Source organism: Bufo gargarizans, chromosome 1, assembly GCF_014858855.1.
Source record: "Bufo gargarizans isolate SCDJY-AF-19 chromosome 1, ASM1485885v1, whole genome shotgun sequence".
In the NCBI taxonomy this organism is placed as follows: Eukaryota; Metazoa; Chordata; class Amphibia; order Anura; family Bufonidae; genus Bufo; species Bufo gargarizans.
Window position 1 is genome coordinate 748,559,757 of NC_058080.1, and position 15,005 is coordinate 748,574,761.

Here is a 15,005-nt window from a genome sequence, read left to right on the forward strand (position 1 = left end):
AAACATCCAGAGCCACCGTGTACAGGCGTGTGCAGGAAATGGGCTACAGGTGCCGCATTCCCCAGGTCAAGCCACTTTTGAACCAGAAACAGCGGCAGAAGTGCCTGACCTGGGCTACAGAGAAGCAGCACTGGACTGTTGCTCAGTGGTCCAAAGTACTTTTTTCGGATGAAAGCAAATTCTGCATGTCATTCGGAAATCAAGGTGCCAGAGTCTGGAGGAAGACTGGGGAGAGGGAAATGCCAAAATGCCTGAAGTCCAGTGTCAAGTACCCACAGTCAGTGATGGTCTGGGGCGCCATGTCAGCTGCTGGTGTTGGTCCACTGTGTTTTATCAAGGGCAGGGTCAATGCAGCCGCTATCAGGAGATTTTGGAGCACTTCATGCTTCCATCTGCTGAAAAGCTTTATGGAGATGAAGATTTCATTTTTCAGCACGACCTGGCACCTGCTCACAGCGCCAAAACCACTGGTAAATGGTTTACTGACCATGGTATTACTGTGCTCAATTGGCCTGCCAACTCTCCTGACCTGAACCCCATAGAGAATCTGTGGGATATTGGGAAGAGAAAGTTGAGAGACGCAAGACCCAACACTCTGGATGAGCTTAAGGCCGCTATCGAAGCCTCCTGGGCCTCCATAACACCTCAGCAGTGCCACAGGCTGATTGCCTCCATGCCACGCCGCAGTGAAGCAGTCATTTCTGCAAAAGGATTCCCGACCAAGTATTGAGTGCATAACTGAACATAATTATTTGAAGGTTGACTTTTTTTGTATTAAAAACATTTTTCTTTTATTGGTTGGATGAAATATGCTAATTTTTTTAGATAGGAATTTGGGGTTTTCATGAGCTGTAGCCAAAATCATCAATATTAAAACAATAAAAGGCTTGAACTACTTCAGTTGGTGTGTAATGAATCTAAAATATATGAAAGTCTAATGTTTATCAGTACATTACAGAAAATAATGAACTTTATCACAGTATGCTAATTTTTTTAGAAGGACCTGTATATTATGTTGTTCTTGTGCAATTATATATTATATATAATCTTCATTATAGTTTTATTATTCCCCACAGCCGGGGTTTAATGTTATATAGAGAAAATATAATAAAATGTACAGGAAAAACAATTATAAAAATGCGTGTTACAAATGAAATAATGCAGGAAGTGTATTCATTATTCGACAAGCAGAGCCCTAATCTGAGACATACAAGATACTAATAATTCACCAGTATGTCTCCATTCATGTTCTGCAGGTAATAAAGCAGGAGGCAGGATACATATGAAACACATATATGAGCATCACTTGGTCACTGAATTCATGTTGGTATTAATCAGGGGTTAATCAACAGATGTGACATCACAAGCGATTCCTAACACCGATATACAGTCCTGATCAAAAGTCTAAGACCACTTGAAAAATGGCAAAAAAATCATATTTAGCATGGCTGGATCTTAACAAGGATCCAAGTAGAGCTTCAACATGCAACAAGAAGAAATGGGAGTGAGACAAAACATTTTTTGAGCATTCAATTTAATGAAAACAACGAATAAATTGAAACAGGTTGTTTTTCAGCTGATCAAAAGTTTAGGACCACATGCCTTTAAAAGGCCAAATCTGTGCAAAGATGTGGATTAATTGTCATTTTCTGTCAGGTAGTCACACGTTGGGATGGCAAAGGCAAAAAAACTCTCCCTTTTGAACGTGGTCGGGTTGTTGAACTGCATAAGCAGGGTCTCTCACAGCGCGCCATCGCTGCTGAGTTGGGACGCAGTAAGACAGTCATTTGGAATCTCTTAAATGATCCTGAAGGTTATGGAACAAAAAAGTCAAGTGGAAGACCCCAAAAAATTTCATCAGCACTGAGCCAGAGGATCCAATTGGCTGTCCGTCAAGACACTGGACGATCCTCGACCCAAATTAAGGCCCTTACTGGTGCTGACTGCAGCCCCATAACCATCAGACGGCATCCGAGACTGAAGGGCTTCAAAAACAAAAAACATCTTCAAAGACCTCGTCTCCTTGAACGCCACAGAACTGCTCGTTTGGACTTTGCAAGAGTGCACCAAACATGGGACATTCAAAGGTGGAAGAAAGTTTTATTCTCTGAAGAGAAAAAATGTAACCTTGATGGTCTCCAATGTTACTGGCATGACAAGCAGATCCCACCTGAGATGTTTTCTACGCGCCACAGTGGTGTGGGGTGCTTTTTCCTTCAGTGAAACAATGGAGCTTCAGGAAGTGCAGGGGCATCAAACGGCCGCTGGCTATGTCCAGATGTTGCAGAGAGCATTCCACATGACTGAGGGCCCTCGTCTGTGTGGTAACAACTGGGTTTTTCAACAGGACAAGGCTACAGTACACAATGCCCGCAGGACAAGGGACTTCTTCCAGGGGAATAACATGACTCTTTTGGCCCATCCTGCGTGTTCCCCTGATCTAAATCCAATTGAGAACCTTTGGGGATGGATGGCAAGGGAAGTTTACAAAAATGGATAACAGTTCCAGACAGTAGATGGCCTTCGTGCGGCCGTCTTAACCACTTGGAGAAATGTTCCCACTCACCTCATGGAAACACTTGCATCAAGCATGCCGAAACTAATTTTTGAAGTAATAAACAATAACAGCGGAGCTACTCATTACTGAGTTCATTTTGGAAGTTGGATTTCTGTTTTGGGGGGGGGGGGGGGGGTTTAGTTTTTTTTTGGAGGTGTGGTCCTAAACTTTTGATCAGCTGAAAAACAGCCTGTTTCAGTTTATTCGTTGTTTTCATTAAATTGAATGCTCAAAAAATGTTTTGTCTTACTCCCATTTCTTCTTGTTTCATGTTGAAGCTCTACTTGGAACCTTGTTAAGATCCAGCCATGCTAAATAAGATTTTTTTCCATTTTTCAAGTGGACTGTATCCCTCAGCTCCAGTATCTAGATAGGTTTACCATTAAACCGCAGGAATGTACATACGGGGTGTTAATTATCACCGGTCAGATAAATCAGTGATATAGTCATCATGCCACCATTATCACTGTCTCAGCACAGGGGGGATAGTGTGTAGGATCAATGAAGGTCACAGCGCTAGGAGAAAGTATAATATGAGCCAAGAAGAAAATGTCTGTCAGTGACAATGGTGATGCGGTTGTGGAGAAAATAGATTTTATTTCATCTTTGGGCATTTAGTCTAAGTAGTGAATGGTAGCTTTTTTACATAGGACTTATCCTCCCTCACTCCCCCAATGCTGCCATCTGCACTGCACTGTTGTGTGTTCTTCCAACAGGATGTGGCCACTTTTCCTGTTGAGCTGCTTGGACTAAAATGCAGACGGCAGCCTCAGGGGAGCAAGGGATGGTAGGTCCTATGTTAAAGGGCTGCCCCTCACAGATTAGCACTGTTCACTAATTAGATCAAATGCATGAGAACACCTTTAAATACTAAATGAAGATGACATATTAATATGTCCACATACGTTATAAAACAATTACATGGAGCGCCATTACTTTTCTCCATTTTTACTCTGGACTCTCCCACAGTGTGGGTGGAGGTGTGAATACAGGGATTAGAAACAAGGTTCATGGGGACAGTTCATCTTCACTGCTCTAGAAGTAAACAAAGTTTTCTTCTAAGCATTACATTGTTTGATAGAGCCAGGATAATTCTATAAAAAAAAATAACAGCCAAATAACAGCTAAAAAAGCTGCATGACAGCAAGTTGCAGAAAAGTTGCTCAACTATTAAGAGATTTGCTAGGGAGCAACTGAAGTTGCCATGTAGCCCCAACTTTGTCTGTAAGTAACATGGAATTTTTTTTTTTTTTTTTTACTTTTATAGAAATTCAGCTTTACAGTCTCTCTCTGTTTTGCAAATTCGCTCATGTGTAACAACATTTGATTTCTGTGCAAAACCTTTCCCACGTTCTGAACATGAATATGGCTTCTCTCTTGTGTGAATTCTTTCATGTTTAACAAGATCTACTTTCTGTGTAAAACATTTCTCACACTTTGAACAGGAATATGGCCTCTCTCCTGTGTGAATTCTCACATGTGTAACAAGATTTGGTTTCTGTGTAAAACATTTCCCACATTCTGAACATGAATATGGCTTCTCTCCTGTGTGACTTCTTTTGTGTAAAACAAGATGTGATTTTCGTGTGAAACATTTCCCACATTCTGAACATGAATACGGCTTCTCTCCTGTGTGATTTCTCTCGTGTAAAACAAGATGTGATTTTCGTATGAAACATTTTCCACATTCTGAACATGAATACGGCTTCTCTCCTGTGTGAATTTTCTCATGTATGCCTAAAGTTGACTTCTGGACAAAACATTTCCCACATTCTGAACATGAATATAGTTTCTCTCCTGTGTGATATTTCTTATGTATAACAAGATATGATTTCTGTGTAAAACATTTCCCACATTCTAAACACGAATATGGCTTCTCTCCTTTGTGAATTTTCTCATGTGTAACAAGATCTGATTTATCTTTAAAGCACTTTCCACATTCTGAGCAGGAGTATGGCTTATTCCCTGTGCGAGTACTTCTGTGTGTAGAAAGACCTGAACTTTTTGAGAACTCTTCACCCCCTTTCTGGCCTGTACTTGTGGTAACAATCTGTGATTGATCAGTAGAAGGTTCCTCATGATTGGGATTATATGACAGATCTGTGCTGTGAAGTCCCTGATATAAATTAAGGGTAATGAGGTTTTCTCCTGAAGAGCGCAGCATGATATCTTCATCTTCTAAATTATAATTTAGTGATAACATGACATTTTCTTCTAAATTCTTATTGGGATTCTCTGTGAAGATAAAAATTGGAATTTGCGATTTATTTTCAATTGACAGAGAAGACAGACCTATAACATTCCCATTAGGCTTGAAGTTGATCCAGCAGAAACTAGAAGTATACAGTAAGTCATTAATTTTGAATGTACTTCTGGTTTTGGTTAAAAAATAAATAAAAATATGCACCAAAAACTGCATGTGTGATTCCTGCCTTATAAATCTTTCTATAACACTGCCTCACAAGGTCCATGATTCTGGTGTACACCTGCTAACCTTTTATTACACAAGTATACTGTAGCCTAAAAATTTGAAAAGCCCAACTACACATGGCAACCAATCCTGCCTTCTACCAACAAATGTTGTCCTTTAATGACAAGTGAGCATCATATCAATATAACAAATTTACATAGTATCTGTCCCCACATTCCTCAACACAAACTGCATTAATTATTAAACAGATCTTTTAAATCTGATAAAGCTGGTGGTTTCATTAGAAAAATCCATGCCAAAATGCCTACCTAGAGCTTAATTGTCAAGCTGATTCCCTGCTGATACTGAAATCTCATTGGGGGACACAGAAGGCCACGGGTATAGCTACTGCCACTAGGAGGCAACACTAAGCTTAAGTGTTTTCTACTCCTCTCAGCTATACCCCTCCTGCAGACACTGAGCTAATAAGGTTATATGACAGCAGTAGGAGCATCCAGGAGAAACAAACAGAAAACAAGAGTAAGAAGAGAGCTGGAGATGGGTCAGAACCGGTAGGACTCATCTGGAAGAGCCAGCAATGTACTTAGTGGGTGGGAGCTGTGTCCCCCAATGAGCTCTTGTTTGTATCATTGTGGCGAGTACAAAAGACCATGGGACGTTCTAAAGCAGTATCATTGGGAGTGAACAAAAGACCAGAACAAATCTAAGGCTGGCCATGAGGTCCCGCAAATAAATGCAAGGGAAGAATACAATGGAAACCCTGACTAGGACAGGAAAAGCATGTACCAGGAAGGCCAGCCAGAGACAGCGTAGAATACGCAGTGTCTAATGCTGGGCAGAAAAGAGGTAAGCCCAGTTAAACAAAGCCATGGGGCTCGAAAGACTTTAGAAGATGTGGATAGCAGCACAGAATATGCACAAGAAGAATAAGCATTTCTGACAACTGAAAATGAAGCCCGGAAGGTACATCTGGATATCGAGGACCACAGTAATACAGTGGAAGTCCAGACTGGAAATCCAGGATGTCTTGCATGACAATAGGCCCGTGAAAAACCGAGGGAGATCTATCCAATAGAAAACAGTCTGTAGAATCCGGGTACATATGAGAGCCGGCCAAACAGGTGGACCCACACAAAACCTCAACAAATGTGTAGGTTCTAGGAAGGGATATTTCGAAATATTTGTGCACTAATTCGTAAGAGAAGATTTCAATTACTTACCGGTAATTGGTTTTTCCTCTAGCCCCCACAGCGGCACGACAGGAGGATACCCCGCCTCCCCAGGGACAGGAAACAACGTGGAGATCTTTAAATACTCCCCTCCCCTTACCTGCTCCAGTAAATAACCGAGAAAACTCTGGAATGGATGCAACAAAATTAATCTTTATGTGTTATTGAGAATTAGACAAGGATACTCTCCAAGAAAGACAAAACAACTCTTTTCCCTCTTTCATCCTTTTTTTTTTTTTTAAATAAAAGTTAGAATAATCATTGGGAGGGAAATTCCCCGTGCCGCTGTGGGGGCTAGAGGAAAAACCAATTACCGGTAAGTAATTGAAATCTTTCCAAACACCCCCACAGCGGCACGACAGGAGGAATAACATAGGAATCCCATATCAGGGGGGGACAACAGCAGATAACACTCTGCGAGCAAATGATAATTCCCTGTTCTTCAACACATCTAACTGATAATGTCTAAAGAAAGTAGAAGGTGACGACCAGGTGGCTGCCTGGCAAATTTGTTGAACCTCCGCTGATTCAGCCCAAGAGGCTGCTACAGATCGGGTTGAATGGGCCTTTAAGCCTGCCGGGGGAGGAACCCCCCTTAAGTCATAACAAGTCAAGATTGTCGATCTAATCCATCGACTAATGGATGCTTTGCTTGCCGCGTTTCCCTTATTTGGGCCTGCAAACTGAACAAATAGTCTGTCCGTCTTCCTGAGATCTTCTGTAGCCTTTAGGTAGGTAAGAACGGCTCTTCTTACATCCAGGTTATGGAAGCGTCTTTGTTCCTGACTGCCTGATGGGGATCCAAAGGAAGGCAGGGACACTTCCTGAAGACAGTGGAACTTAGAGATCACCTTGGGTAAAAAAGAGGGAGAATGTCTCAGTACTATCCTATCATCCTTGATGGACAGGTATGGGGGCCTGCACGAGAAAGCCTGTATCTCCCCCACCCTCCTAGCCGAGGTGATGGCTATTAAGAAAACTGTTTTAAAAGTAAGCATCTTTAGAGATATTTCAGATAAGGGTTCAAAAGGGCTGTCTGATAAGGCTGCTAAGACTAGATTTAAGTCCCAAGGCAAGGAGGGACAGTGGACCTCACTATTGGCTGTTTTTCTCCGAGCTCCTTTCACAAATCTCTTAACAAGGTCTATGTCTGCTAATTTTATATCAAGTAAGGCACTCAAGGCCGATATATGGACCTTTATAGTGCTTACTCTTAGCCCCTTCTGAAGACCTGACTGGAGGAACTCTAGGACCTTAGTGATTATAAGGGGACCTCTGGTATCCCCCCGTTGTAAATCTTCTGAAAGACTGCCAGATCCTGTCATAGATCTTAGAAGTCACCTTTTTGCGACTAAAAAGAATCGTGGAAATTACCGCGTCCGAGAGGCCCTTCCCTTTTAATATTTCCCGCTCAGTCTCCATGCTGTCAACTGAAGTTGTGTTGTCTTGGGATGCCATACTGGGCCCTGGTGAAGGAGATCCGGGATGTTTGGTAGATGCCACACGTCTCCTGCTGACATCCTCACTAGGAGAGGGAACCATGACCTCCTGGGCCAGTAAGGAGCAATCAGGATCAGATTGTGGTTCTCCTGAAGTACCTTTTGCAGCACCTTGGGGATTAACGCAAAGGGAGGGAAGGCATACAAGTTTACTCTTGGCCATGGGTGGGAGAGAGAGTCCACTATAAGAGGGTGATCTGAATAAGCCAGAGAGCCGAACTTCTCTACTTGTCTGTTTTGACGCGTGGCAAACAGATCTATTTCTGGAAGAAACCATGTTTGTGCTATCTGATGGAATGTCCTTGGGTTTAAGGACCATTCCCCTTCTTTCAAGACATCTCTGCTGAGAAAATCCGCCACTGTATTGTCTTCTCCCCTTATGTGAACTGCCGATATTGATAGTATGTTTCTTTCTGCCCACTGGAAAATCTCACTTGAGACCCTCGCCAAGGATGGGCTTCTTGTGCCCCCCTGTCTGTTCAGATAGGCCACCGTTGTCTGAGAGTATTCTCACTTCTTTCCCGTGGACTTCTGAGTGAAGGGCCTTCAAGGCCTCCCATACTGCCCTTAACTCCTTCAGGTTGGAAGAGGCTAGGATCTGATTTTCTTGCCAGCCCCCTTGTATTACGGACCTGTCTGAAAAGGCCCCCCAACCGTTCTTGCTGGCGTCTGTAGTGATAGTGACTACATCTGTTTGCTGCCACGGGACGCCTGTGTTTAGGTTTTGGTTGATCAACCACCAATTTATGGAGTCTCTTACATATTGAGGGACTCTTACTCTCCGTTCTAGAGAAGCTTTGCTCTTGTCCCATTCCCTGAGCATGAAAGCCTGGAGGGTTCTTGAGTGAGCCTGAGCCCACTTTACTGCTGGGATAGCTGAGGACATTAGACCCAAGATTCTCATTATTGACCTGATTGTCACTCTTGAACTGCTGCGGAACAGCGTAAATTCCTGCTTGATAGTCTGGACTTTTTCCTGTGGGAGGAAGGTCCTCATGAGGCCTGAATCCAGCAGCATTCCTAAAAAGATCTTCCTTCTTTCGGGCTGGAGGTCTGACTTTTCTATGTTTATTAGCCACCCCAGGTCTGTTAGGCTCTGCTTCACTATTTCTATCTGTTCTAATAGGAGACTTTCTGATGCAGCGGCTATAAGGAAGTCGTCTAAGTACGGCACAACTAATATGCCCCTTAGATGAAGATCCGCTATCACCTCTGCCATCACTTTGGAGAAGACTCTTGGTGCTGACGTAATGCCGAAAGGGAGGACCTGAAATTGATAATGGAGTACCCCCGAACCCCGTTGTACTGAAAATCTTAGGAATTTCTGATGCTCTCTGCAGATTGGAATGTGGTAGTACGCGTCGGTAAGGTCTAGGATTGCCATAAAGGTGTTTCTCTGTAACAGACTTATAGTGGATTTTATGCTCTCCATCTTGAACCGTTTGTAGAGTAGATGTTGGTTCAGTTCCTTTAAGTTTATAATGACTCTGTATGAGCCGTTCGGTTTTTTGACTAAAAATAAGGGGGAATAATAACCTGTTCCCTGTTCTACTAGGGGAACTGACGCTATAGCTTCTTTTTGTAAAAGGATTTTTACCTGATCTAGTATTAGAGCTTGGACTGGACCGGCTTTTTTGGTGATGTGGAACACCTCCTGGGGAAGAGTGGAAAACTCCAACTTTAGGCCTGATGAGACTACGTCCAAAACCCATGGGGAATTGGAGATATTCTCCCAGGCTGGAAGGAAGTACTTCAGCCTTCCGCCTACCCTGCATCTGGCGTCATTGCTTTGATGACCTTTGGGAGGAGTCAGAGGGGTTGAATAAAAACCCTCGACCTCTTCCTCTTCCCGAATGCCACCGGGGGGAAAAATCCTTTCTCTTTTGGTCCTGTCTGCCCCTAGATGTGGTAAAAAACCGTCTCTGACGAAAATTCTTTTGTTCCGCAGGAAACCCCTTCTTTCTGTCTGTGGCTTTTTCAAGGATGTCGTCCAGTACTGATCCGAACACCCTATCACCTTCGCAGGGGATGCCGCAGAGTTTGTTTTTGGATGCCGCATCACCTGACCAGGACCTAAGCCACACCGCCCTTCTGGTAGAGTTTGAGAGGGCCGCAGACCTGGCTGCTAACTTAATAGAGTTGACCGAAGCATCGGCCAAAAATTTTGCCGCCTGTTTAAGAACTGGAAGAGAATCTAAAATATCCTCTCTAGGGGTTCCTGATACTAGGTGCTCCTCCAGCTGGTTTAACCAGATAGACATGGACCTGGCTGTATATGTTGCGGCTACGCTAGGTCTAAGGATGGACATGGAAGCCTCCCAAGATTTTTTTAGTAGGGCCTCGCTTCTTTTATCCATTGGGTCTTTTAAGAGACCTAAATCCTCAAAGGGTAAGGCTGACTTTTTCGTAATCTTTGCTACGGGGGCATCCACCTTAGGACATTTGTCCCAAGAGGACGTATCTTCCTCAGCAAAGGGATATTTTCTCTTTAGGACCCTAGATACGCTTGGTCTCTTTTCCACATCGGTCCACTCCTTATTAATTAACTTTCTAATATTAGAGTGGAGGGGGAACACCCTCTTCATTTTTTCGCCTAAGCCCTTAAACATTAAATCTTGTATAGTTTTGGACTGTTTAGACTCCTCTAGGTTTAGAGTTGCCCTAATGGTCTTTAATAATACTTCGGTCTCCTCAATGGAACAAAGAGGCTTCCCGGACTCATCTTCAGAGGAAAGAGGTTCAGACTCTGAGAGTTCCCCTTCATCAAAGTCCACTTCCTGATATAAAAAAAAAAAAAAACATATACCCATAAACCATACCTAAATGGGAGGAAAAAACTGTGCCCTCAGGATCAATAACATCCCAGCCATGCAGCAGAGAGTAATGCAGCATAAGAGTGTAGCCACAACAACCCCAGTCACTGGTCAAAAGGAAGATTGAGTGATTCTGGGCCAAGGACAATATCATGACTGGCACTAGACAGGCTGAGGAAATTGAGCAGAGACAGAGCAACTGCACTGTGAAAAGAGAGCAGGCTAGAACACATGAGAGAGCACTTACGCTCACCAAGAATATCTAGATGTGTCACTATGAGGACACTCATGGAAGCACATCCAAAGTTACGAAACCGCAGCGTACACCACTGCTTAAAAATAAAAGCTCCTGCTCTAACAAGAACCCTAAGTTCACACCTGAGCGTTTTACAGCGCGTTCAAACGCGCTGTAAAACGCTCAACACATGAAAACCAATGCTTCCCTATGGGAATGGTTCTCACCTGGGCGTTTTACAGCGCGTACGATCGCGCTGTAAAACGCCCGACGCATAATCAAGTTCTTGAGCTTCTTTGGGGCGTTTTGACGTGCGTTTGTGGCCATAGGACACTGCAGTCAATCACACAAACGTGCGTCAAACGCGCGTTTACTATTACAAAAAACGCGCATAAAAACGTGCGACAAAAACGCGCGACAAAAACGCTCAGGTGTGAAAGCAGGGGAAAGGAGAGAAGCTGCCTGATATATCACAGAAAAAAAACTGTCAGGACGGGCCAGACCCAACAGTAAGGCCACATGCACTCGACTGTGGTGCGTTTTCCGGTCTGCAAATAGCGTATCCGCAAAACACGGATAGCGTCCGTGCACGTTCTGCAATTTGTGGAACGGCACAGACAGCCTTCAATATAAATGCCTATTCTTGACTGAAAAGCGCGGACAAGAATAGGACATGTTATATTTTTTTAGCGGGGCCAAGGAACGGAGCAACGGATGCGGACAGCACACGGAGTGCTGTCCGCATCTTTTGCGGCCCCATTGAAGTGAATGGGTCCGCACCCGAGCCACAAAAACGGCGGCTCGGATGCGGACCAAAACAATGGCCGTGTGCATGAGGCCTAAGCTGAAGAAAAAATACATGGCGATAGGTAGAAGCAAGGCAGAAACATCGGAGGTGTGTGGACTCGTCAGAGACCATCTACTGCCTTAGTGTAGCAACTCTGCCTGAAGGAGAATGTGGTTATCATAGGAATGCACAAAGTGGCCAGAGATGGGATAAATACTCCACCAGAAGGGTAGTGTGATGTCGTTGTCCAAGGCCACAAAAGTACCAGAAAAAAAATGAATAAATAAAAACAGTGTCTGTGGGGAGTGCAACTACTCGCCTTGTGGAAGGGGAACAAGTAGAAAGGGTGTTACATTTCACCAACGAATCATCTAATAATGGTGACAACAAGTGACAGCACAATCGCTCCTCAGGTGAGGGGGGAGTAATGTAGGCAACTCACAGCATGTTATGTCCACTACAGAAGGACATGTCAGAGCCATTACTCAATCTCTTAAGAGAGGCAATGCTGAAGCTGTCACAGCATGAACTGTTAGCGCCAATGTCGAACTTGTGAAGGGAACAATGCGGTGGACAAGTGCCAGCTGAATAAACCCGTACTAGAGCATACCAGAAGTGAGGGACTCATTAGCTCCTGTATCCTATGCTAATGCAGATGACCAGTGCCATCAGGAAAGACTGGACTTGTGAGCTATGGCAACAAGTGCCAACATAAAGACAACACCTGGCAGAGCTACGGCATTGATTGGTGACAAAGTGAGCAAGATTTCCACCTGAGAAGAAATGTACATACAATCACCATACCTAGAACCAGCACGAAGGCTCCATCTATAAAAGGGGGAATGCGATAGAATCTATAGCATGCAAATCCAGGGCCGAAAACATGGTGTGAAGTAAAAGGCAGTGTGGTAGAAACCACAGCTCCAATACCCATTACAAATGCATCATGGGAGGAAGGAAGCAAGACGGTTGCCATCACTGCTTTCAGGGTGAACCTAAACACTGCACCTGAGAAGGGGTCCATACAGTAGTAGAGAATGTATAAGGCTAACGCAAATACTCCACCTGAGAAGGAGGCCATACAGCAGTATATGAATCTTATGAACACTAAGCTAAAACTGATTAGCTCAGTGTCTGCAGGAAGGGTATAGACATGATAATTTGAATATATCCCAGTCATCACGTATATCAACTGGTCTCTATAATAGAATAGTATCCACCCAGAGCTTAAATTAAGACGTTTGATCAGGGAAAGAGGGAAAAAAAACTGCCATATGCTTATTGCCAGCACCCCATACATACAAATTACATTAATTACATTACTTCAAGCACTGGGGAATTGAACTTTTTTTAGAAACCAATTTCTATTTTTCTATTTACCGTTGTAATTGGGCATCTCAATGCGTGATAGCCGTGTTAGTGAACGCGTTGTACATTGCAGCAAGACAACAGGCAGTTACAGCAACCAACTTAGTTTACATCAGTAATTAAATTTATAACCGGGTTACTAAAGGCATTACTGCATAAGGAGGTGGTCACCTTGTATCATATTGATCTACTTTAAGTTACTCCTAAAAGTAAAGGTCTCAGGAGCCAACCTAAATAGCGAGGTTGGGGCTCAGGGGCTCCCAGACACTATGAGGCACCCAGGTGGATTTTCCATACATTTATGTACCCCAGTGGTCCAATCTGTGCAGTTCTCTCGTCAGTAGATCTGTCAATAGCGCTGCCTGTATTATCTTTATTAACCAGCATATTCTAATAGCTTTAAAGGGGTCATCTCACCTCAAACACTGGAGGAATATCACTAGGATATACCATCAATGTCTGATAGGTGCAGGTCCCAGAGGTGGGACCCACACCTATCTTTAGAACAAAGCCTGCAAAGTAAAGTGCATGCATGGCCGACCTCCATCCAATTCTACGGGACTGCTGAAATAGCCATGTGCTGTCTCAGCTATTTCCGCCAGTCCCATGAAATGTGAATGGAGCGATGGCCACAGTTTCCGAAAATAGCCGAGCTACTTGTTTGTGCTTCATGCCTCCTCATTTTTCTCTTATTCCTCTGCCTGCCCCTCAGCGCTGTATCTCTAGATTCCACCTGTGCACTCGTGTTAACTGTTCCCTCTGCCATGCCAGTCTGTTGCCCTCCCCCTATGCAAGCGAACCTGTACCTTCCCAACCCTCATGCTATGTACCTGCAAGCATAATAAAGAAGACTTTAAATGCTATGGACACCTTTGGGGACAATTTTTTTTTTACTATTTCATTGTACTCATTATGAGGAAAAAAAATATTTTTTAAAATATGGAGTCCTTTTCTCTGTACAGGGCTGAGATGCTCCATTAGCAGGATGTGTGCTTTATCTCTACTCCATCAGTCAGGCAGCTGATGACTCATTATAGCACAACTCTTATCTTACTGATAAGAATGAGGATTAATGGGGTTGTCCGGGTTCAGAGCTGAACCCGGACATATCCCCATTTTCACCAAGGCAGCCCCCCTAACTTGAGCATCAGAGCAGTTCATGCTCCGAAGCTCTCCTTTGCCCTGCGCTAAATCGCGCAGAGAAAAGGCATTTTTGGGAGTTTCGGTGACGTACCGGGCTCTCCATGGGGCTGCTAGGCGGAGGCTTCTGCCCAGCAGTTACCCCGGAGACATCACCGGCACTGATGGGCGGGCTTTAGCACTGCCCTAGCCTGTAAAACGGCTAGGGCAGCGCGCTAAAGCCCGTCCATCAGAACCGGTGACGTCACCGAACACACTGCCGGGCAGAAGCCTCCGCCCAGCAGTGTGTTGTTGTAAAGAAATGAGCCCTTGCCGTGCGCGATCCAGTGCAGGGCAAAGGAGAGCATTGGAGCATAAAATGCTCCAATGCTAACATCAGGGGGGAATCCTAGGTGAAATTATGTGTATATTTCCGGGTTCAGCTCTGAACTCAGACAACCCCTTTAAATAAGCATTTATGACCTCTTAGTAATTTAGAGATAAGGTATATTAGATGACCAGCACAAATTGAAAGCTGTGATCTAAGACACCGAGTAGTCACAGATGAATACAATGGTGGTAAGCTGCTAATTATTTTTATAGAAAACACATACAGTACATCATAATTATTATTTTTTGTTCCTGGATTCCTCTTCATAGAACAGTGTAGTCTATTATACCGGCCTGACAGAAGCCAATAGGAGACCATTTGACATGACGGGTCTTACCTTGTGATATAAGAGGCTGGTGCTCCTCCATCATGGCCTCCTTGTACAGATCCTTGTGTCCTTCTATATACTCCCACTCCTCCATGGAGAAATAGACAGTGACATCCTGACACCTTATAGGAACCTGACAACACAATGACACCGTCATCACCCAGACCCTCTAAGTGCTGTTACTGGAGAATTTCCCAGCATTCCCAGCAGTGTCACCTCTCCAGTCAGCAGCTCCATCATCTTGTGGG

General features: G+C 43.9%; 1 protein-coding gene across 1 annotated transcript; it reads right to left on the reverse strand.

Annotated features, from left to right (window-relative positions):
• Window positions 1–2,877: 2,877 nt before the first annotated feature.
• Window positions 2,878–14,826, reverse strand: LOC122925064 (gastrula zinc finger protein XlCGF17.1-like). The gene is made up of 2 exons (XM_044276596.1): window positions 14,767–14,826; window positions 2,878–4,792 (listed from the first exon to the last, which is right to left on the reverse strand). The coding sequence occupies exons 1-2, from the start codon at window positions 14,798–14,800 to the stop codon at window positions 3,819–3,821; spliced, it is 1,008 nt and encodes a 335-aa protein (XP_044132531.1). The 5' UTR covers window positions 14,801–14,826; the 3' UTR covers window positions 2,878–3,818.
• Window positions 14,827–15,005: the final 179 nt, after the last annotated feature.

What these genes read in the sequence shown, in the direction of transcription:
- LOC122925064 (XM_044276596.1), bottom strand. Translation starts at nt 14,800, where the DNA reads ATGATGGAGGAGCACCAGCCTCTTATATCACAAG. An exon ending in CCAGCCTCTTATATCACAAG is followed by an intron (nt 4,793 to 14,766) that starts GTAAGACCCGTC and finishes TTATCTTCACAG; the next exon opens with AGAATCCCAATAAGAATTTA.